Raw genomic sequence first — 25,171 nt, forward strand, 5'->3', positions numbered from 1 at the left:
GGGACCAAATGTAGCTAAAACTCTTTTTTGCCTTTGAGACTCTGCTAACACGGCAATATTGCTTCCCAGGACCAGGGTTAGGATCTCGGCCATTCCCCACAGCATTATCATGGCAAGAGAGAGATTCCTGGGCCATGCAGTTTGGTCCCAAAGTCCCCAAGTCTTGGGCCCCAAAGACTTTTCCTGAAGCCAGACCTATTTTCTCTTTCCAGCTTTGCCTCTGATCTATTACTAGACCATAGATGAGTCACTCAAACCTTGAGGCCTTTCATACGCTGTCTATTCTGTTTGGTCTAGATCCACTACAGGTTGCTAGATCTACCAAACATTACATTGCAATTGGAAGCCAATATCTGGGCTCCTGTAATAAAAATTACGGGAAAGGAGCTATTCTTCACCATGGGTTTGTACGGTGCCTCATGCCAGGGAGTGCTGATCTATTACAGATAATAAATAGTCAACAAATTGCTTATCTTTCTACCAATTCTGATTCAGAGGAAGATAATATCATTCACCCGCAGAAACCTTCATCGGCTAGGAGCCTTTCAGTGCACATTTTCTGTATTAATATCAAGCAGGATTTAGTCTATTAAATTTAAGTGGTACATGGTGTACGTGTTCAGTACTGCCAACACTGTTTTTCAGTAGACATGCTGTGCATATTAGTTTTAGGCATCGGTATCAATATAACATTCGAGGATTTTGAGTTACTTAGTCTCTCGGAATGAAAATTTGTCCTTATTTTTTTAAAAATATATAACTATAAATAACTTGCATCAAAGCCTAATTGTACTATATTCTAATGAAGCCTTTGTAATTTAAATTATAGTACTGAAATATTTCTGTTGCTAAAGTTTCAAAGAAAGTAGGAACATCCAACAATGGAAAATTATTAACTAATTACCTGAAGTGAGCACTGAAAGGATAAAACAGCCTTTTGGAGCTTAGCTCCTTTTGCAGGTGCAGAGATAATCTTTTCTGGTTAGAACAGTTCATTTCAAAGCAAGAAAAACAGGTATGACAGCTGGATAAAAAGCATGTTCTCCTCTTCCTATCTGTGATTATAAAACTGTTAGAGGAGGCTAAGACATTACCTAAATCTTGAAGGATCTAAGGTACTATACAAAACGAGTAGGAGCATATTCCGGGTACTGAAGTGCCACATTTTAGGGGATTCTAAGATAGGAATATCACATTTGTTTGCAGTCAGTGTTTTTCTAATATATATGCCTGGCTTCTGGTTGAGCACTGGTTTGCATCTGTCACATGCAGAGGTGCAGAAGTCTGTCTGCAGGCACCTGCAGCAGCGCTGGGAGAAATGTCCCACTGTGCATTGACAGAACTGCCTCTGCTCTCAGAGCTGAACCTCTGCAGAAGCTTTCTGTGTCTAAGGCTGTTTTGGTTTCAGAGACCGCATGAGTACACTTGAGCTGCATTAGGAGACTGACCTCTCTCCCTGCTCACAGTAGGAGAATGTTGGTGCTTCATTCTACATCCGGCTTCCCAAAAACTAGTTCTTGTTGTGTATCAGGGCAGTGGTGACCAGAAGCAGTCTCTACACTTTTCCTAGCCATAGGGAAGTCCCGATTCTTTCTTTCTGAATAAACCAATTATTTTTTAGTATACGGTTTGATAAAGATTGTTTGCAATGTCTTGAACAGATTGAAAGTACTTGTGTTGAACTAAGTTTTCAAATACTGCTTTTCTTCACTTTGAGTTTGTCTAAATTTTGCTTGATGCGATTATAAAGCCAAATTACGAGGCATGCCATTCATAGTTCTCTATGATAACTTCTTACAAAAGAATCTGAGTAGATCCATGTTTAATAAATACATTAAAAGATGTACACGTCTATTCTGTGCACAAAAACCATGTTTGATCCATTTAAAGGACACCTTAACTGCAAATCTTTGTGTTTATGGTTAAAGAGCAAGAATGAATAAATAAATCAACATTTTTTTTGTCTCCAGGAGGCAGGAGTGCCCATGTATGAAATAGGTCCCTTTTGTTTGTGATAGTGGATAAGGAATAAAAATAAGTTGTTTTTCTTTGATTTCTCAACTGCAAAGTGGGGGCTTCATATTTTTATCTCACATGCGTGCTCAGATGTGATGCAACATCTTCCAAGTATGCAACACTACTAAGACCCTAGTTCTGACTGTATTATTTCTTCTAGATATTTATTTGTAAATATGTGTAAACTTCTTCGATCATTATCAGCCATATGAGGCAGTTTAGGTAGTTGCATGTCTCAGCTTCGATTCTGTGTGAGCTTTTAAAACATAACAATGAAATTAAAACAGTGATAAACCCTGCTCACAAAACCATTCAATACCTCTCTTATGTGGTAGCCTTGGACAAAAATGTGACAGATAATAACCAAACAAAAGTATTTATTTGGTACTTTCACAAAATATTTGTGGAGGTCTGAAAAGACTTCGTGTTCCACAGCCAGCTAGCTATCCTTCTATCCTAAGATGACTAAGAGAGAGCAATTGCTGTTTGTAGGGGTTTTTTTAGTGTTGTAAGATTCATATGTACTGACCATATTCTGGATTTTTTTGTTGCACAGAGGATGTACTCTTATGGTACAGCAACAGGTGCTGGAGCATTTGCAGTTGTTTTAATGCTGGCAAAGTATTTTACTAAGATCCTGTGCTAAAAACTTTTCCAAACATCTGCTTTTTCTGCTTGTTTCCCTGCACATTAGTTGCAGTACTTTTTGACTTAAATATTTTGCTGTTTAAAAAAAATACTTTTTTTTTTGTTGTTGTTCTATGGGAGCTATTTCGAAAGCAAAGGGGACCATTGGAGTTCGTTGTCTTATCTCTCGTTACTGAAGGTCATGAAATTTAATCCAATACTTGCAAATCCCTGGGTGACAAGTCACTGTGCACTAGGCATGGAACAAGAGAATTCAGAGGTCAGGGCAGATCAATTTATGTCACAAATAAGTAGGTAAGAAATGACTGGACTATCTTAGTATAGATGTATGAATGGGCTGCAAAGAAAGGGGTATGTTTCCCAAGATGTGTAGCTATCTCTGCTGAGGGGAAGAACATTCAGTTCCACCTTGGTCCCAGGGTGCTGAGTTTGACCCCAGCACATGGGCAAAATGTGCCACTCAGCGTTCAGTTCTCTTTGTCCATGTCCTAGCCCATGGCCCACATTCCAGCCCATGCTAGCCACAGGTTCACCTCGGAGCAGCCTTTCCTTTTGTTTTCTGCTTCACCTCTGTGGAATCCGCCCGCAAGCAACCCTCTTAACCCGTGCAATGCTCTTGCAGGCCAATCTGCCCCTGCTGCAGCGGGAGCTGCTGCACTGTGCAAGGCTAGCCAAGCAGAACCCAGCCCAGTACCTCGCCCAGCACGAACAGCTGCTTCTGGATGCCAGCACCACCTCACCTGTTGACTCCTCAGAGCTGCTTCTCGATGTGAACGAAAACGGGAAGAGGCGAACTCCAGACAGGTGAGCACCGCCGTGCACTTTCCACCCTCCCGCTAAGAAATTTCCCTTGTCGAAAGGGACAAGCCCTGCTAGGAAGGGGAGAGTGTGTGGGTGGGTACCTGGGGGGAACTGGGCTGGTGTTCCCTGGGTGCGAGTCCTGCTGTCATTACAGCTGTGCAGCAGCCAGATTAACTTTGTGTATGTGTGCGTGGAGTTGTAGAATAGTTTGGGTTGGAAGGGACCTTTAAAGGTCATCTAATCCAACCCTCCTGCAGTGGGCACGGACACCTTCGACTAGATCAGGTTGCCCAGAGCCCTGTCCAACCTGACCTTGAATGTTTCCAGGGGTGGGACACCTGCCACCTCTCTGGGCAACATGTTCCAGCGTTTCAACACTCTTAATGTAAAAAATTTCTTCCTTGTATCTAGTTTAAGTCTACCCTCTCTCTATTTAACACCATTACCTCTCGCCCTACAGCAACAGGCGTTTCTTATGCTTGTGTACATACATCTACCTATACCTGTGCAGATGTATCTCTGTGTATATAAGTATTATATATGCATACAGTGATTCAGGCAGCAGAATCACCTGTGGACATGCTCTGGTCATATCCATGTAGAAGTAATACTGGCCAGCCAGTACTCTTACTGTTTGGTGCATAGTGTTTCTGTGCAGCATGAAGTGATGAGCAACGGATCACTCCAGTTGTGTGTATGTAAGTCCTTTGTATTTGAGGTTTTTTTGAACCAAATTACTGGGGAAGTGTCTAGGCATTCATACTGGGACATACAAGGCAAGCTCCAGAGTGCAGTCAGGGTTTTGGCTTCTTCGACTGCGCCATGTTTCCATATCCTGAATTTGTAAGGATATTTCTTCCACACAGGAGAAATGTTCACTGAAATCTGTTTTGTTGTATGAATTGAGAAAGAGTGCATGCAAAAACAGGGTGATCGAGTGCATGTGTGTGAAGTACAGTAGCTTTAGGGATGTGGAACAATTTTTTCTTACTTGAGTAAAGTTCTTTGTGTAGTTTTAGAAGAAGATGAGGTTGTTTAACTGTCTTCTCACGACAGTATTAGAAATTTACCTAGCATATCCATTTTATCTTTGGAAGGCTCAAATATTGGATTTTTCTCTATTTTTTTTTTTTACCATGAATTTTATGGTGTGGAGAACTTACAGTGCTCTTCTTCCAGATGCCACTACCTGCATGGCCAAGACATGGCAAGTGTCCTAGTTATGAAAAAATGAAAAAAGTGAAGATTTGCAAATTCAAGAAGGCTCTCAAGTTTGTAGGGGTGACATTTTTGTATAGGGACAGGCTGAGATAGAACAAAAACAAAGAGAAATCAAAGTCTGAAAGCTCATAATAAAACTTTAAGCTCCTCATAGAAGTGAATAGTAAAAATTAAAGTAACATGGCCATTATATTGACAAAAATGTGAAAGTATTTGAAATTAGCTTGCTTTAGATTGTGTTTCAGGCAAATTGTTATGGACCAGCAAGAAAATTGCCAGCAGAGAAGTTCTCTTCACCATTTTTCTTTGACAGCTAGACTGAACAGAAAGAGCCATCAGTGTTAACAAAATCCTGGTAACTGCATCCAAGTGAGATTATTCATTTTGACACATTTCCCATGTAATCTCTTACTCTGTGCAAAGAGGGGACATTTCCAAAGCTGAAATTTAGCTTCCTACTGCAGTTCTGCTGCATATCCTCAGTCTTTGCAGAGTAGTGTATCAAAATGTCTATTAAAAAGGCCTCTTGTGCATCTTGTGAATAACAAATACTAGCATGCTGTGGTCCAGTGTCTGTAGCAGACACAGCGTTTCTCCTACAGGTAGATAGACACAAGTTATCTCACAGGCCTGTGAGGTCTTGCTTGACAGACAATACAGAGAAGAGGGATGTCCGTTCCTGACAGCTCCAACTCACTTTTTCTTCTGTTAATAGAAAACAATATTATTCACTCCTCCTATAATAACATATTTCCTTTGTTTTTCTCCGTTAGTGTTCTGGAATAATACTCTTTGAGACACAGTTTCACAGTGTTGAATTTCAGTTATTTTGCAAGAAGTACAGTCTCACCCCTGGTACCTTCAGTCCTGGTTGCATGGGAGGGGATGGGTTGTGCAGGTAATAACCAGCACAAAACTTAATAATAAAAAGACCTCATATTAGTCTCGGAGCAAAAAGGACACAGTAGTCCATAAGGGAACCAGGAGATCAGAAGAATATTAGATTTTGAAGTCAGCCTTCATCTTCTAATTAAAACTGAGACTCAGATCTAGAAAGGCTGATTTATGGGTTTTGTTCTGGGTATTTCTTTTTAGTTAAAATATGTAGGTGCTCTTATGCCTTTGGCTTCAGAACTGAAGTCTCTCTTGGGTTCTGTTCAACTCAGGCAGTCTTCAGTTCCTCTCCAGGTAGTGATGCAGCTTTTGAGGTAGACAGTTCCAGTGTGGTGGGCAAGACCCTGTGTTTGAATTCCCAGGCTCCAGGGAGAGGCTGTAATGTGGGGTGTCCCACTGATCTCCGTGCTCCAATCGACAGTCAGACTCTGTCAGTCGCTGTAAGAAATTACACTTCTTAGTTCTGAGGAAGTGGCGTTTCAGAAAAAAAAAATATAATTTCTCTTTCCTGAGATTTTTGCTGTCATGAAAGACCTGGAAAGAGAATGCCCAGCTCTCCTGTTGCAATGGTGCCTTGAGCTTAAAAAATAAGTTGTTTTTCGCAATATCAAACAGCCCTGTCACTGGTTAGTCACACTTACTTCTTTCTCTGTTGACTATGGTTAAAACTATACAGAGAAAAAAAACCAACACAAACTCATACAGTAGTTTTGGCTGAACCAAGTTCAGTGGAGTTGTCTCATACATTCAAGAACATTTGTACTGCAGATTTAGTAAAAAGAACAAGATCCTGTTGGAAAGATTCTTTACTGAATGAGAGTTTGCATACCTTTTGATTTGGATAATGTAAGTAAATCAACCACAAAAAACTAACCTCAGAGTCAGAGCATGCCTAGACTGAATGACTATTGAAACCAACTATTCATCTGGCATTATACTCATTACACTATTAATTATTTTAATTTTTCACAGAGGAGCAGGAGGAAACATCTGGAAATACAGATACCTTTTGTTTATATATTTAAGTAGTTTTCAAATATACTAATATAAACACAGCAGAAGAGTTGAGGCATCCTTTAAGAGAAGAGTTTGCTATGACTCTCTTGCTAGAATATGGAAAAAAATGACTAAAAGGCAATATTTCTAGGGGAAATAAATACAGTTGAAGTATTTTTGTTTGCAATATGCCTCTCACTAAAGTAAGAGATATGTTTTCAGATATGCATCTCACTAAAGTAAGTTGTAGTATCTTTTTACTTCCAATAGGATATGATATGTATATAGAAGTCATGCGAAATGTGTATTTTTATATATATATTTATGCTATATAGAGATACTATGTGTATATACGATAGCCACACATGTGTGTTAGAAATAGATACACACATTCTTTCATATTTACATTTTTTCTTTTTGGGCACAGGTAACTGCATACCATTGATTCCAGTAGACATAAAATATGGGAACAGATTAGTAAAGGAAGTGGAATGTGTCTTGCACGTAACCACATTCACCTCGTGATTTGTTGCTAAAGAAAATCCACATACAGTAATTTTTTCTGCTTATAATTTGAGAACGTTTTTTGCATATGCATTTTCCAATTCTGGTTATTTATCTGCATATCCAAGTCTACTGTACGTGAGGTTTTATAGAGCAATCTGACAGCAGAGCTTCGTGTTTTACTGAATGTTTTCTTGGTGCATATGGTCTGACACGGATGAGCAGCCACGGTGAGATTTTGGAGTCTATTAAACTAGCTCATTAAAAAGATCAATCTGTTTCTGTAATAACACTGGGAACCATCAGTCACTGCAAGAGAGAAAAGCTGACACCTGAGGAGACAACACATTTTGGTAATTTGTTCGTGACATGTCATGAACAAAGTGTTCACTATATTTTGTTTACAACTTTTGGAGTTTACATTCTACTGTAGCAAAGCAAAGGAACTTGGACCAATGTGAGTTTTTATTTTGGTGAATGAATGCTTAGTTATAAATAACATGGATTTAAATTACATTAACCACAAAAGAATTTTTGTTAATTAGTCATCCTTTGAGCTTATTGGGATGGGCTGTATGGCACATGAGCATGTCATATATTGACTCTACATTTATGAGAGCTGCCTACAAAGTGGATATAGGATAGCAAAAATATCTGTTAGGATAGCTTTAATTTTGAGTGAGCAGAAAACAAAAGTGGCCATAAATGTTTTGTGACTCTAAAAAGTGCTGCTGTGTTTGCTGTGCCCTTGGCACCCCTGACAAGGAATTCATGTCAAAGGTACCTGGGCACAGAGACCAACTTTGATAATTCTGTTAGCATAGTCATTTTTGAAGACTCTCCTCCACATCTCAGTAAGGTACAGGATGCTCACAGCTCTTACAGCTATGCTTCTTGCAAGCCATGTGTAATTATATGAATTTTTAAAAGAATTTTCATTATATGAACTGTCAGCAAGGCAACATTAATCTTTTCTGTAATGCGATATTGTAAACAAAGTATTTTATTCCAGCAAAGCATTATCACTTGTTTGGTCATCAAGACTTTAATGGTGGATGTCCAATTTAAATCAAAGCACATTGCACAAGTAGCAGATGAGTGGCTTTGCTTCCTTCTTGCAAGCTGACTTTTGTGTTCTCTGAAATCGGTGCAGTACCCTTGATCAGGTGAAATTTTTCCTGCCAAGGCAGATTTGCATGGCCAGATTTCCTATCCAGGAAGTTATTAATAAATTGCAATAATGTAAAACTGAAATAATAGAATCACAGAATCATAGAATCATATCAGCTGGAAGAGACCTAGAAGATCATCGAGTCTAGCTTTGTCCCAGCCCTGTCAACCTACTAAACGATTCCCCCCAACACAACATTCATCCGTCTCTTACGAACAACATCAAGTCTGTTAAAATAAATATAGACTAATGACTAGTATCTATTCTGCTATCTTTAACCTGAGTAAATCATGACTCCAAGTAAAATGACCCCTTGCATGTTTGTAGCTGAAGAACCCCACATTTATCATATTGCTGATTTTCAAAAAAAAAAAAAAAGTGTCAATTTATGTGTGCATCACAGAAAATGTGATCAACAGGAGTAAGAAAAAGGAAAACAAGAAAATGTATCAGGTTTCCTACACATTCAGTGTTGTCCTCTCTACAGCTTGTTGCTTTGCAAAATTAAATGGATCAGGTGAAAATCAGATGAAAATTGTGGTGGTTTTGGATTCGGAACTAGTACTCACATGGGTCTGCCAATTACTGTAGAGCAAGAGTGCTCCTCCCACACCTGGGGAAATGCTGCTGTCCCAAAGGAGTGAGACTTGGAAGAGTGAGTAGGACTGAGATCAGAAGCAGAACCAGTAGGTTGGGTTCACGGCATCTGAGCTACGGCACTCTTCAGTACTTTGTCTTTTATCACTATACTCAGTATATTCAGATACATTAAATTTGACAGTGATTCCTATTTGATGAAATTTTGAAAGCTGTTGTTACCTATTTATATGTTACGTACAGCCTCATTCTGGTATTCTGCGAAATTGTTTATTTGGTCAATGCAGAAAATATAACAACAAATTGTAGAAGTAAGGTTTTAACACCCAGAAAAGACCTGACAGCTGTTACCAAGCGTAATAGTAAAAATAGGAATTTCATTTCAGTAAGTGTGTTTTCAATGGTAATGTTAATTTCTATGTTAGTTGAACTCAGGGTTCTGCAAGAAAATCAATATGCTGGTGTGTCGTCTAAACTAATGCTGTGCATTCCACTTAAGGTAATTAAGTACAAAGCATTCCTAAAGTAGCACAGAAGTACCTGTACAGTAAGGTGCAAATATGTACATGCGAATGAAAATGTGTGAAATTAATATCTGAAAAGGAAAACTGGACTTATGTTTGTCACAGTTTTCTGGTTTGTTTCACCTACACTAAGTAGGATCAAAAAAAAAAATGAAGTTTTTAATTATTTAGAGTTTCTGATTTTTTCCCCCATGTTATTAGAGGTCATTCTAACTGTAACAGTAAAGAACTTTGGCAAATGAATAGTTTGTCTTAGGAAAGTCCATTTTTTTGCCTGCATAGTATTTTTACAACTGAAAGACCTGGACATAGAGTTTGCAAAGATATGTGCAAAGAAAACACCCACCAGCAACTGAATACAAAGCTTGTCTTGGAAAGCTGACAAAAACACCACTGCCTATTGGGAGTTATTGCAAGCAGTTCCATCGTCATTAAAAATATGTGATGGTCCCCAGGTTTTCCTGATTAGGAGTTTTCACAGCAATTCTGTGTTTGCTTTGGAGTAAGGTACTTTATTAAAGCATCTCTGCCTAAAATTAGAACAGCTGTTCTGTGGTACTGGTGAAATATTATCCCCTTTTTGCCAAATTAAGGTAAAATAAAGTATATATACCTGCAGCTTCTCTGACATAAGCAATTGTGGTGAGGTCCCTGGAAAATCTCTTTGCTCATTCTGAAAACAGTGCAACCCATCTTTTAATTTCCTGCTGGTAATTGCAAGATCTTACTTTGATCCTCTCTCCCAGTGGATATTGGCAAAGATTTGGTTTCATCTTTCCTCTCATTGATATTAAAGGAGAACCTACTGAGGTGCAACAATTAATACGTTGAGTGTTTCTCCACAGGCAGTCCCTTGAGGCTGGTTGGTTTGTAGGGTCTGCTGAAGGACAGTTGGTTTTAACAGCAGGCAAACAAGGAAGTTAGATCAAATTTACCTTCATGTCAAAGTGAGAAAAAAATGCGTTATTGCTGGGAAGATATATTATGCCATCTGTAAATCATGGAGGAGAAAGTTCTCTTTAAGAAAGGCTGGAATATATCAGCTGTCCGATAAAGAATTTTGGAGAAAGGGAGGCAACCTCAACAGTTTGCAATATTTATATCTAAGAATCTTTCAGTTCAAAGCTTATATTTTGTAAGCTGTGTTTATTTTGGTGGTAAAACCCTCCATACTTTGGTTAAACAAAGCCTCCCTAAAGTTGTGAAGCAATTGAAGTAACTCTAACCCTTCTTTTTTTTTTATTTGAATGGAAAATGAGTTCAGTGTTTGAGGTTCTCAGGCAGAGGTGCAAAGCAGAGACTTCTTTGGAAATAGCATATTATTAATTGAATTAATAAGTATCTATAATGTAAAAAACCCCATCCTTTTCCCCTATAACTCTTCAATGTTGCCTGAACATAAAACCCCTCTCTAAGAATAATGGAGTGGGAAGTCTTGAATGTTATTGAGGACTTGAGTCTATGTACATCTTCCTGCAAAATTAATGACAGTCACAGCACCTTAGACTGAAATAGTCCAGACGATGCAAAAATCTTTGAAGGAAGCAGTTCTCACCATCTAGAGTCATTCTTGCCCAAATTCTTGGTGTGACACTGAGCTTGATGGAAGCTCATCCTGGCGTTATGTATAGTCTAGCTTCAGCACAGACATGTGCTACCTTAAAACTGAATTCACTCTTTTCGAAAAAACAATTTCCCCTAATCACTGTCTAGTACAGCGCTACTGAAAGTAGGAATTTCTCAGCTTCTTGCTTCATGTATTGGTTGATTGTTTCAGCTCTGCAATTACATGTGCATCCATCCCATCAGCTGGTGATTTCGCCAAAGGCTGCTCACTCTCCAGCCCAGCTCTTCAAGTAGCTCCATCAGAAGGCTCACCCTGCTAGTATTTCTCAATTTACGCAGATAGTTAGACAAATTGAATGTGTCCTTTGTACATTTTGAAAGAATGGTGTTGTGAAATGTTCTGCAGCATCACACACTTGCAGCAAAGTGAAAGAACAAGCTTTTATTCCTGAAGCTGCATGTGTGGGTGGGGGAGCATGTTCCTGAGCAGCTCTGCTCACTGAGTGAATTAAAGTCCCTTTGCTTTGTTTTTCAGAACCAAAGAAAATGGCTTTGACAGAGAGCCTTTGCACTCAGAGCATCCAAGCAAGCGGCCCTGCACTATTAGCCCAGGCCAGCGGTACAGTCCAAATAATGGCTTATCTTATCAGCCCAATGGTCTGCCTCATCCCACCCCACCTCCACCTCAGCATTATCGTTTGGATGATATGGCCATTGCCCACCACTACAGGGACTCATACAGACACCCCAATCACAGGGACCTCAGGGACAGAAACAGACCTATGGGTAAGGCATGTTGATTTCCTGCACTGTTTTCTTTTTTAGATTTCTCTCTTCCTCGTAATTATGTTCTGTATTGGGAACGGTTTGGGGTTGTTTGCTAATTGGATATACCTGCCATTCAGGTATAGTTGTTATAGCTGTTTGTCCATCTAGCTGATTCTAATGTCCTTACTTGAGATTTATATTTGCAAAACTGGTTTGAATTGTGTCTTTGCTGTGCTCTAAGGCAAGAGAGTCATAAAGTGGAAGAACTTGTGCTCTTAGATCTGTGTAGATGACATGTTTATTTTTCTTCTGATGCCACGTTTGTGATGATAGCAACATCACAGCTTGATTTCAGCTTAGACTAGAGGAAAAAAATGTTTTGCATGTGACATCTCAAGAGTGCGGTGCAGCATGGGGATGTCTGCAGAGGATGCAAGCACCAGAAGCACCAACCACACCCCAGTTTAGTTTAATGGGATGTCTGATGCTCTTGGATTGGCCTAGCTTGCTTCACATCTGCACTTACTATTCTTCCTTGTTTTAAACAAATCTTCAATAAAAGAGGAGCATTTACAAATATTCAGCATCTGTACAGAGGAGGCTAAACAAAGAGCAAGTGTCGGTTCCTCTGGAGTGTTGATAATAAATACTGGCTTGACTGTATCATGTCAGCTGCTCTGATATATGTGCTGCATTTTAACCACATGTTGTTTAAACATCTGTGAGGGGATGAACCCTTGATGATGCTCTGTTGACATGGTAGTAATTACTGCATTTAGTGAAATAACGTTGAGTTTATACTAATATTTTTTCAAGTCTCTGGAATACAGCTAGTATTTGATACACTGAGTTACCAAATAATTGTCTTGCTGACTTATTCAAATAGCGCAATTGAAAAATTACATTTTGTACTATATGTTACATATATTATAATTGTACATAGTCAGAAAGGCTTATGTCCATTTTTGAGAGGTCGTCTTGCAACCTACAGAATTTGCAGAATTGTAGACATTAAGCTGAATAAAACTGTAGCATGTTGTGTGGAGAAAAGTGCTAAAGAGGGTGCTAAAGCAGTTAAGCATCTATTTACTTTAATGGTGACACCTCTGATACTAGTCCAGGTAATGTATGATCTGTTTGTCTGTTAGGCTTTTTTTTTGCTTTTTTGTTTCCTCCCTAGAGGACTCCCAGCACTGTAAACATGATTTGCTCCTTTATGGCAGGGTTGCATGGCACACGTCAAGAAGAAATGATTGATCACAGGCTAACAGACAGAGAATGGGCAGAAGAGTGGAAACACCTTGACCATGTAAGGGCTAAGTGTACTTTTATGTATAATTCTCTAATATTTTGTCTAATAATTCCTTCAAAGATAGGAATTAAAATATTTTCTTTTAAGAAGAATCTGAATACCGGAAGTTTTCAAAGAGTTAGTGGATAAAACAGGGCTGGATGTTCACTGCTGGGCACATCATACCAGGCCTTGTTGTTAAGTGCCTCCTGCAGTATCCTAATTATTACAGGCTGCTAAAAAGGGAATGGACTCTGCTCTATAAACCCTGGATCTGCGACACGTTGCATCAGTTTTTCAGTTTATTAGCTCTTGTAACATTTGTAGGCATCAGTTCTGGACCAGGTCTCCTGGCTTCTGTGGTGCCATGTGACACACTACTGGTGAGACTACCCGTCTGTTTAGTCTTGTTGCTCCTAGTCTTCTTCCTTTCCCCTAGAAATCTGTGTCTGTACAGTTTATCGTTATCAGTTAAACAAGAAGGAATTATTGTTCTTAAAACAAGACTAGAATTTCTCAGCTGTATTTGAGATAACAGGGAGAGACTCCTTAATTTTTAAACCCAGACACACAGCACATTAATGTTTTCTTTATTTTTCTGTCAGTTTATGAATAAAATGTTCTTTTTTTTTTTTCCCTTCTCCATTCATCCCTGTGAATAGCTGTTGAACTGTATAATGGACATGGTGGAAAAAACTAGGCGATCTCTCACTGTACTACGGCGATGTCAGGAAGCAGACCGTGAGGAGCTCAATTACTGGATACGGCGGTACAGTGATGCAGAAGATTTAAAAAAAGGCAGTAACAGCAGCAGTAGTCATTCCAGACAGCAGAGTCCAGTGAATCCAGATCCAGTTACATTAGGTACAGTATCCTCATTAAAAATTCTTTACTGGTCCTCTTTCATCTCAGCTAAGTTCATATCTGTTCTTCTGATTCTTATTCCATGGTAGTGATGAAATATTCCCCTCCACTGACTACTGAGTTAACTATACCTCTTTTGCCCTAATAGTCTTGTTTACATGTGGAATGGCTTGGGTTTTTGGGTGGCGCTTGATAATTTGCTTTCCGTTCAGCAATGTCCAAGAGCAGTGGGGCAGGAGGAGGAATGCCATGTGGGGATGGCAGAGCAGTGAGATGTGCGCTGACCCTTCCATCTCCCTCACTTGCCTGCTTGACTGAGGAAATCTGTAGGTGCTTCTGGATTGTTAGCACTGTGAAGTCAAGGGCTTGCACCTTCTCCAATTAAATGACTTAACCTGGAAGTTGTCTTCCTAAAGAAATGAAATTCAAAGACATGGGTACCTCTCAGCTGTACTTTGTTTCCATACAAGAAAGAAACAACACCTGGGATGCCCGCAGCCGTGCAAAAATGATCCTCCTGGGTCTGTGTCCATCACTGCAGCTCACACAGGTGTGCCTGAGCTAGTTTGAGTACTGCTTGCTGTGTAATTACGTGGACCTGCTCAGAATTCAGCTCCAGTTGCAAAGCCAGATTACAAAGAGCAGACCAAGCAGTTGGACTTTGATCCCCTGCAGACCTTCACAGTCATGCTCACATGGTACTTCACACAACTATTCTAGCATAAAAACAAGCTTTTATTTTATGGGCTTTCTGTAATTTTTTAATATGTTCGCCTGCTTCTAGCCCATCCCCTCACTTTTATGGCAGACATAGTAAAGAAACGTATCTTGGTCTTGCCTTTTCATTGTTCTCTGCTCTTTTGAAGAGAACAGCAAGCTACAATTGCTTGTCTAATATTTATCTTTAGGAAAAAATAAATTGTCCATATTGAAAGATATCTAATCAAAATCAGTGTAAGTTGTGGTCACTAGTAGAATTCATGTGTGTTGTTATTTTGCTACTCTATTTTATTTAAATCTGTGTTTTTCTTTTGCCCTGCAGAATAACTTATTAGATCTAAAACTTATTTAATTGCAAATAGAAAAACAAATCTAATGCCATCTCCATCTTCCTCATGGTAAATCTCTGGAGTTATTACTGTAATATTTAGTGCCTCTTGATAATGAACAAACCTTTAGTGTGTGCGTGTGTGAAATGATCTGAGCCAATAGGTCTATAAATTAGCTTCAGTCAGTGAAAGGAAGAGTTATGGAAATGCTGTTCCCAACTTCACTAATAAGTCAAGTCCCTAGAGGAGTCCTTCTCAGAAAGAAGCATTCAGGTAATGGCTTGTACAAATAGTATTAAATGCAATGTAAAGAAAGACTCATAAATACAGCATCCGAAATGTCGATCACATCTGCAGCTTCGGGAAGAACACTTGTGAGGAAGCCCCTAGATCAAAAAGCAGTCAGACTCTTCTCTAGTAAAGCTATGATGCAAAAAGAGCCAGGCCGTGGTGCTTTTAAGTACAGTTAGTTGCCAAAAAAATGAAAATAAACTGACTTTTTTAATTTCCCCAAAGAAACTGGAACTCAAGACATTTATCAAAACTTTATAGATAATAGCACAATGCAGGAAAAATAGCACCACAACAGCCGCAACAAAAGATAAAACAAAAAGAAAACAGAACTAGAGCCATATATTATTAATTTTGTTTGTACATTTCTCAAGATGAATTACTGGAAACAGCAAAGCCTACTTAAAAAAAAAACATTATATGGCACAGCCTTTGGCCTTGAACACACCAGTCACCTCTGTAGTGCTATGGGTACAACTGAACTCATTGGAGTGAGTCCATTTGAATTTTAACATGTCCGTTTTGGTTATTTGTCTTTAAAAAACTACTTTCGAGACTCATGGACATGAAACTTGGATCACTTCAGTGATGTAGCATCCACAGCAACCATAAATATTGATAAGTGCTTTTATATCTGACATGTAGGATAGAAAATACTTGCTTCAGAATCTACAGAAAGGTAATACTTATATTTCTTCAAATCTGGTAGTAATCGTGTTAACAAAATGAAAACTAACATCCAGAGCTATATAATAAACTTGAAGCAGTTCCTGTGAGCCTTGAGACACTGTTACGTTTAGGGCTTTTTATTTTAGTTTGTAAGTGAGGAGAAAAGGGTTGAAAAAATTCCTCCAATATTTTAATTAAAGTGCCACAACATGTAAATACTGCTTTTTCCTGCAGGGTTTCTAAATGTCAGTGATTCCTGGTTTTACTTTTTTTGTTTGTTTTTTCAAAATGGGGCAATCCACCCTTTAAATCCACCTTGTCAGCTCCACTAGCAAGAGGGGGAAAAAAAAAAGTGGGGGCCATATGGCCACATTATCTGTGTCTTTGTTTCTTTTTCTTTACAATTAAAATATCATTGACAAAGTGATAAGTTTTTGCTATAAACATTATGCCTCAGTCTTCATAGATAGCTTTTGTTGAAAAACTCAAAGTTACAATTTAGCATAGATAATTTGAAAAAAATTCTGGTCATTATTTTGAACCGGTGGACCTTTTCTTCTGCCAAAGATTTTTGTGCTTCTTTTAATCTGACATCCCTGTAAATCACATTGAGCTTGACAGTTTGCATTATCTGATCAATATTTTTCTGTTGATACTTCTAGTTAAGAAATCAAATGAAATATTTGATCATTTGTTTTAATGCAGTGTAATCCAATACACACATTAGCCAGCTAGAGCAGATTACAAGCTCTCATTATTCTCTGAGGGTGTTGAAGGTAAGATGAGTCCATTCTTTTCAGTCTGAATAATACATGTTTATAAAAGTCTAAAAATGACTCAGACTTTATATATATTCTCTTGATGAACTGTGATGGTCTATGAAGTGAATAATACATCATCCAGCTCCTCCATTTCTGCTGAAGAATTTCAGTACTACATACTGCAGCGGGACTGCAACTTTCATCCTAATAGTGAATAATTACACACACCAGACATTGTATACTGAAATACACGCAGTTGGATAAATTAACGATGAGGGTTCTTCAATCTCGTGGGTTATAAACAAGATCTATAACCTTACTGAGTGCATCTGTGGCTCTAGATAAGTGGTGCAGGCACACATCAGAAGGTCTGCAGTGATGCTGCTGGTTTGTGTCTGTTTAATTTATCTGAATGGAAATCTTGCAAAATTGGGTTTGAAATCTCCAGCTGAAGAGTGCCAATACCTTCAGGATTTGCGCCGGGAACCCCGGATTCTCAAAAGTGTATGAATTTGTCAAAACCACATAGGTTAGCCATTTCTTAATAAACTTGTAAATGTTAACCCTTTCAGAGCTAGTCTGTATTTTATCACAGGCTGTTCACCATCATAATTTCAGTGTTAATCCCTGCCAATAAATGTCTACTCATGCTGCACTTGTGAAATCTTTCCTTTGCTATGTGCAGATAATCAGCATTGCTGTGATATGTGTGATATTCTCAACATGAGCTAACGGGGATGCTGTGAATGCCACAGTAACATTTATAACTTGTAATTCTCAAATGTAAAGCCTCTGTAATACCGGTCACTGATAATATTAAGTATTGCTCTTAATCCACTCACTGCACGGGAGGCTTGGGCTGGATTTTGGTGTACTGCATCACGTGCTGTTAGGTAGGGCTACAGGTGCAGAAACATTGTGTGTTTGTTTTCTGAGTATTTGGTTCCACCTTGATCTTGGTGGTGGGTGACTCAATAACACACTGCATGGGTGATTTTCCTTTTCTTAGACTTTTTAAATGAGAACACAACTATACTGGTAGCGCAGTTTCACGTGTGTTCAAGGAGTGTCGTAGTAGCCACAAAAAGATATTTAGGGCAAAGAAGGGCAAAGATAGATGTATATGAAATTCATGAAACTCATGCCCCCCAACAAGGTTAGCAATCACCTTTTTTCTTTCTATATATTTCATTATTGAAGTGGCATTCTTTAGAGCTTGACTTTTACAAGGAAGGCAGTGAATATTTGATATTTGTTGTTCTGAGAAGTTTTTTCTTTATTGTATGTGTCCCATCGATGGCATTACATTTATTATAATGTAGAATGAAGAAAAAACACCTGTGAAACATGAAAAACATATAAATACATATAAAAGCATACATATTTCATATATTAAATAATCTATAGTTCAGGGCTGGTTATACGCATATTTTATTGGTTTTGAGCCGTAATGTTCACTATGACATACAGGATATTGTTGTCATTGTCAGTATTTTCATAAATACAATAAATTCTAAAAGATCAAATCTTCATCTCTGTTTCTTAATATTTTGTTATTATAGGCTTGGATGTCATTGTCCAGTGATAAAAACCTCCATTCTTTTGTATTGTTAACCCATCTCCTGTTCCTTCTTTCCAAATATGGACTAGGCTTTTTGAAGGTTTCAAACCCATCTTTTCCTTTTAAGTCATTCTATTCAGTTTTGTTTGGTTTGGTCCTTATTCTCATGTGAGAGCTGGTATCCTTTGTTTGGTGTCCTAGCTTTTGTCTCGGTTCCACTTCCCAGACCTATATTTTCTTCTGCTCTTACAACTCTCCACATCTTTCTTTCTCGGTACTTTCAGCACCTATTTTTGGTATCTTAAAACCACCAAAAATAAGCAGACTGCTAAAATATTTCTACTCATTAAACTCCAGAAAGCTGGTTGATCAATAAACTATCGTTGATCCTTATGATTGAATGAGTTCTTGAAACATATACACCAGGGCCCATGTAGAACCCAGCACCAAATTGTGACAATAGGATTTCTTTAGTTGCATATTTTCTTTCTTTTTCTAAATGAAAGTATCCAGGATAGACTGAAAACAGTACTTTTCCTTTATATTTTTCTTATCTGCTCAACAGAATGTGAGGGCTGAAACCGAGACCAAATTTTGTGTCTTTTCTTCATGTGCCTCCTTACATCCCAGCCCAAAAACTTTCTTGCTGAAAAGTTTATTTCACATTAAAATAGAAAAATCCAGTTTTGATTTCCAAATCTATTTTATTTTTACATCAGTTAATCTCTTCACAGACAAGTGCTGATTGCTCTTATGTATATGTCCTTTTTATTTTCCTTGTTGGGCTTTTTCATCTGATTCAGTAAGAACTACACTGATTATCAACAAGTGCTTTCAAACCATATCTTGCTGTGAATTCCAAGTAAGTTCAGTAGTGTATATCACATGGTTCTGCATAATAACATTGTTACATTTTCACCATTAAGAAACTTTTGTATTATGTCTGACATGTAAAGCCTTTTCTGTTATCATTTTCTGTATGAGCTGCCTTGTTGCTTCAGATTATTTCTATTTTTTTTTTTTCTGATTTCAATCTATTTCCTTCTAGGCAGAATTTACTTTGATTTGTAGGTGCTGCAGTCAGTTAATAAAATGCTTTTTTCTCATTATGCTTTTTGCAGTTGGTTTTACAGTTAGTATTTTAGGGACTTCACTCAACTGCATTACTTTAAGTTCGAGATTCCTAGATGTCCAAGTTAAGATCTTTTGTGTTTATTAAGCAAATTCTGTGATTCTTAATCTGAAGGACACTTTATCTTAAAAATGAGAGTAACTAAAGACTTATATCATCTGGTTGTGTCCTCTAGTTTAGCCCAGAAAATAGGATTGTTTTCATGGACTCATCACCAGTGACTAAACAATAGCTGTGTTAATAATATTTTTCTTGCTCGGAAAATATGGTTTTTATTATATTCATAAGTGCTTCTTGTCTTTTCTTTGTGCGCCATTCCAAACTATGGGAAAGTCTCTCATAAGCTCTTGATTTAATTCTTCTTGCAGAGGATCTCATTCCTCGTGTAAATAATTTGTGGTTGGAATAAGAGCTTGATTGATGTTTATGTTTTGGAAATTTTAACAATTAACTGGCAATGTGGTCATTTATGTCATTGAATTCCATTTTTGGAAAGTCATGTGTACCAGAAAATCAGCTCCACATCTCTTTATTTTTAATACTAAGTATCACAGTGAAGAGCTTAAATCAAGGTTAGGATCCCTTGGCAGTGGATGGTACCTTAAACAGCAGAGTGGAAAGCTCAACGCAAAGTACAGGACATGAATGCAACAAACCCCTTGGTTTGCCACGTTTGGAATCTGGTTGGATTCTTTTCCTGCACGTATTGCAGGAAGAGCAAGTAAGTGTTTTAATTTTACCGCTTGAGTTTTCCTGAGCTTTCAAGCAATGTTTTCTGCTGCTGGCTCTTGTCCCCGACTGAACTGGCACTGTGCCCTTAACTCTAAAAGCCTCCAAGGGATGAGAGGAGTGTACACCATCATATTTGTCATCTTTAGAGTCATACGAGCCAAGAGGTACTGAGAATTTCCCCATTTTCAGCGTCAGGTCTGACGTCCTCTAGCAAGTCGATTTAAACCAATGTAAAGAGCTGTTTTGCAGAATCTTGCACACACGCACTCACAATCATTTTATGCTCAAGAGGCATGAAATTCGGCCTACAGAAATCCCTCTTACTTTCATCCCATACTTTAGTGACAAACAGAAGAGCTGGGGAAATCCACCCAGCTGCCTGTCAGATGGGAAGATTCAGTCCATCCCCTCAGTGCCTGCAAATTCATGTGCTAGAAACTGCATCTGTGGAACAGCGTGCAGGAATTGGGATTCCCTACTCAGTGCATAGCTGAAGCGCGTTTCCACCTTGGTATCTGTCTGCAATATTAAATGTCATCTATTTAAGCTTTGGAAGCCTACCAGATGCGTATATATACATAAAACAGTACTGCATGGTTAAAAAGCAGTTTGCAAAACCTAGCGATGCAATCTTTTTCTTAAAAATATTACTTTTTGGCCAAGTGAATAATAGCTTTAATATACAAAAATGAATGTATTTAGTAAAAATAAGTATTCAAAGAATGGCATGTGTTCTTTTGTTATGTTTCAAACAGGATGTTTAATTTCTAGCACCACCTCTAAAAAGATTCAAACATTAACGTAATAAATCAAGTTATTTTATTTTGATGATTGAATTCTGTCACACAGGAAGTAGTAATCATGGCAATGAACTTACCTTTATGTTGTGGATTTGGGTTTTTTGTTTAAATAAATCTCCCCTATCACTTTGAAAAATAGTTAATAAGTTTTTAAATTGTATTTGAAAAGAGCAGCTTTTCATCTGCTGAGAATCTGTATGCTAAATTTCAAGCCAAAGTGAATTTTCTTTCTGTATTGTCTGATCTTGCGTCTTTGAAGTCCGTGTGGAAGGGATCTTGCTGATTTCAGAGCTCTTAGGCTCAGGCCCAGAGGTTAAACCCTTTAAAAAAAGAGAAGGGAAGGGGGAAAGAGCTGTCAAAATGTGATTGAAATATATGGGTGAATTATGAGCTTCAGCTCCAGTGAAGTTGTTTGGCAGCATATGTATTTAGGGGCTTAACCTAAAGTTAAAGGTTCTGTTTTTCAAACTTGTGCAGCTACAGTTGTCAGTGTGGGCTCAGATATAGGAAAGCGTAGCTCTGAACATAAAGAAACACCCCTTTCTTTTTGTGAGGACAGCTTATTTGATCACTGGAATGACATCTTGGCTTTCATCTCCACTCATCGGTAGCTGTTCTGTTTTCACAGAGCAGAAGTGCCAAGCTGGACTGTTGCCCTCTTTCTTCTTCTTTCTTCTGCCCTCTTTTCATAAACATAATGACAAAGGATGAAGCACATCGCTCCCTCAGTTGGTCTCGCAAAGCCAGCCTTGAAAGCGTGGAAACTGTCATATCTAGTTGACTTGAAATACTATAGAATAAAAATAAAGCAAACGAGTCTCAGCTTGGCTGAAGATGAGACATTTGAGTCCTAAATGTTGGTATGGTCTATGTGACATTCGTGAGCTACGGCCAAGGTTTTATTTTGAGTAAAGGAAAACTTCACATCTTTTTTTTTTTTTTTGTCTGAATGATAAACAAAGGGAATAGGTAGTTTTCTAAACCTAGTTCTCAACAAGTAAGCATTGCTTATGATGCTCTTTCTTTTTCCCTCCACACCCCCTCCTCCTGCAGAATCGCATCGGGAATTCCTTCACAGGCCTACGTCTGGATACGTGCCAGAGGAGATCTGGAAGAAAGCTGGTAAGAACTGTTTAAAAACACCAACTTAGTCTTCTGGCAGCTGTGTGCAGTTGTTAATGCACTGATGTGCGGAATGGAAAAAAAAAAAAGGCTTACTAGTAACAAGAAAAAATTGTGTTTAATAATCTTAAACTGGAACTGATCTTTATAATAGAAGCATCTGCTGCTATAGTTAGGGGGATATCAGTACTTCCATTAAGGACTTCCATTTTCAGGGATTTTAATGGTTTCAAGCTGAAACTTGATATCCTAAAGTTTCAGTCTGTTAGCAATTTAAAGAAAAACCAAACAGTTTGTTTGGGATTTTTTTAAAGCTTCAAGGTTCTTATCTAGTTAAGAATTTGCAAAGGAGGGGGAAAAAAACTAAGAATACCTGTTAAAGAAAAGCCTTTGATTATGCAATGTAACCATTCTTGATTTTAAGGAGATTTTGTGCCTGTCAGCCCCCAGTGAAGGCTGTGCTTGGAAACCTGGGAGGTTCTCAGTGAAGTAAATGGGATCACATCTCGGCAGCTGCTCTGAGCAGGGCATTGACATGGGCATTGCCACTGTCTTCACTGAGCTTGGAAAGACGCGTGGGCAGACACTGTGGTTGTGCAGAGTTCTTCTCAGCACTTCAACACTTGCCTGAGCACAGGAGTTTCCTAGCCGGGATTCTATTTGTGGTGCTAGAGTGAAACCTTTGCTCTTTTGACACTGATATTAGAGTTTCCTTGTTTTCAGAGGGGCCAGGAGGTAGCTCTTGAACTCCAGTGAGGTAGCTGAGCTTCTATATATATACACTTACACCCCCATCCCTCTTTTTGAACACCTGTATAACCATGAAGTCTATAGCAGCTGTCTGAGCAGAAGTTAATGATTAAATGGCAAATATGCAGCAGTTTCAGTGCTTTCTGGTCAGATCTGCTGTACCTCCTTGCTGCTTTTTGGTGTGTTTTAATTAGACCAGATACATGAAAAGTGTTATGCTGGCATATTGTTGCATCAGACAAGAATTTGTGGGTTTTGTGTGATGTGGGTTCATCATGTAAAGTCTACATTTGTCAACATGGTAATTAATATTTTTGGAACTACAGGTTTTTCTAGGAAAGATAATAAAGCAATTTAAATATTTTTCTTTTGTCCAAGGAAAGTGTAATCTGTGTAACTCAATGTCCCAAAGTATTTTTATAGTTTGCTTTGCCATAGCTATGTTAACATCCTCAATGAAAAATAAGGAAAAAACCACAATTCAGACTCAGGAAATCTCGGTAAGAAGTTCATTCTTCAGCTGAATTTCAGGAACTTTATTTGGCATATCAGATCACTTAGAACTCCTAGATACAGTACAATAAAATCACAGAATGGTATGAATTGGAAATGACGTTAAAGATCATCTATTTCCAACCCTCTGGTATTGGCAGGGACACTTCCCACTAGACCAAGTTGCTGAAGGCCTCATCCAGCCTGGCCTTGAACACTTACAAGGATGGGGCATCCACAACTTTCCTGAGCAACATGTTCCAGTGTCTTAAGCTAGCAATACAAGTTAATTGAAGCTTTTGTCTTGAGTTATAAAATTGGATATGCATTCACATTGTGCATATTCACAAATGGTAGCATACAGGAACTATGACACGTCTTGTGAACACGTTCTTGTGAACATATATGTCATCAGTTCCTTTAAAACAAATTTTTCCTTTGGTCTCACTCCCAATCTCTATTTTCATGCTAAGGTGGGTTTAAATTAGATTCCTTGTATTAACTGAACATGTGTGTGAATTGGAGAATAAAAAGAGTCTGACACTCTACAGGATGCATGCCTGTATCTGTTTCTAAGAGTAGTAGAACATCAAAAAGCCTTCTGCTTTTCATAAATCACAGGCCTTCATTTTCAGGAGGGTATGCTGAAGTTGAGGGTCTCCACAATTTTATAATCAGTTCAAGGCAGTTAAGGTGTGATTCAGCTGCGTAAGAACTCATCTTGAGTGCCATTTGAGATACTCTGTAGTATCCTGGCTCAGCTGCAACTGCCAGTCAAGAGGGCTGCAAATCTCACAAGTCATTTCTGCTGGTATCTCAAATGTCTGTGAATACCAATGTGTAGACAGCTGAATCAAGTATAAAAGTCTGATTGGTATGCTTAATCCATTAAGCTGAAAGAATTTGGCATAAAAACAGTTAAGAAGCAACCTCAAAACCATATGAAAAAGAGATTCACTTTAAACTCTTTGGAGACTGATAGTCTCCAGCAGAATTCTTGAAATATATCAAGTATGTGCTTTTGCAATCTTTGGAGCAAACACATTGTACGCAGCACTTTGTGAATTAAAGCCATTGTGAGCCCAATTCAGTTTCATACTGAATGGAGTCATTAGTACCCTGATTTGCCTCACTGAATTAAATACATGAAGAGTCCAAGCCAAGTTCTTGATATCCCTCAGTAGTCAAGAGAGAAACAGGTAAGTGAAGAGGATCAATCATAGACTGGATCACTTGCTCTCTGGAAATACCTATTTCTCTTTATCAAATACTGAGGGAGTTTCAGGCCCACTGTGGCTGCTGCCTTAGCTTCTTTTTGTGTCAAGACAAAACGGTCTTCTAGCCATCCCCTATCACTTAGCAAGGCCTACTGTTCATGGCAGTTCAGATGGAAACTCTGGAGTTACGGAGCAGGTGTGGAATGACTATACTTTGTCTTACAAAGACAATAATGCCCCTGCACGTTCTCCGGGGTAGTAGAGATGGTGCATTTTGGGGTATGAAGTTGAAATAACTCAGGTTGCCAACGGCCTTCTTTGCCAGGTTCAACGTGAGAGCAAGATAATGCGAAACATAATGGTAGTACAGGATTTCACCCCTGGCCACCACCTTTCTTTTCTCGTCATGTGGACCGAGTGTGCCCATGATGTGAGGGAGGTGACCAGGAGCTGGCTGGTGAATCACAATCTAGGGTTATATACAGCAGGGAATGATGAGTTGAGTATCTCTCCTGAGTCAGCCCCAAGGACCTCTGATCCTGCTGAGCAACACTTATTCATAGAATCATAGAATCATTTAAGCTGGAAAAGATATTTGAGATCATCAAGTCCAACCGTTACCCAGACAGGCTGTTTGTTCCCTGAAGCTTCTTTCATGAGTTAGTGCTCCTCAAAGGGGAGGAAGATTTCAGTTGCGTTCCTAAAATGACAGGGTGAATTTATGGCAGGGGGGG

The 25,171-nt window shown here is 38.6% G+C and overlaps 1 protein-coding gene across 1 annotated transcript in view; it reads left to right on the top strand.

Moving 5' to 3' along the window:
- Positions 1-25,171, top strand: part of RUNX1T1 (runt-related transcription factor 1; translocated to, 1 (cyclin D-related)) — a gene marked incomplete at its 5' end in the record, with an annotated part of 45,166 nt that overhangs the window by 6,319 nt on the left and 13,676 nt on the right. Inside the window, 5 exons of the mRNA XM_009873336.1 lie at positions 3,287-3,468; positions 11,474-11,724; positions 12,930-13,015; positions 13,660-13,861; positions 21,910-21,978. Of these exons, the coding sequence (XP_009871638.1) occupies positions 3,287-3,468; positions 11,474-11,724; positions 12,930-13,015; positions 13,660-13,861; positions 21,910-21,978 (790 nt within the window). The remainder of the gene's footprint in view (positions 1-3,286; positions 3,469-11,473; positions 11,725-12,929; positions 13,016-13,659; positions 13,862-21,909; positions 21,979-25,171) is intronic.

The sequence above is a fragment of the Apaloderma vittatum genome, unplaced genomic scaffold, assembly GCF_000703405.1.
Source record: "Apaloderma vittatum isolate BGI_N311 unplaced genomic scaffold, ASM70340v1 scaffold5727, whole genome shotgun sequence".
Classification (NCBI taxonomy): Eukaryota; Metazoa; Chordata; class Aves; order Trogoniformes; family Trogonidae; genus Apaloderma; species Apaloderma vittatum.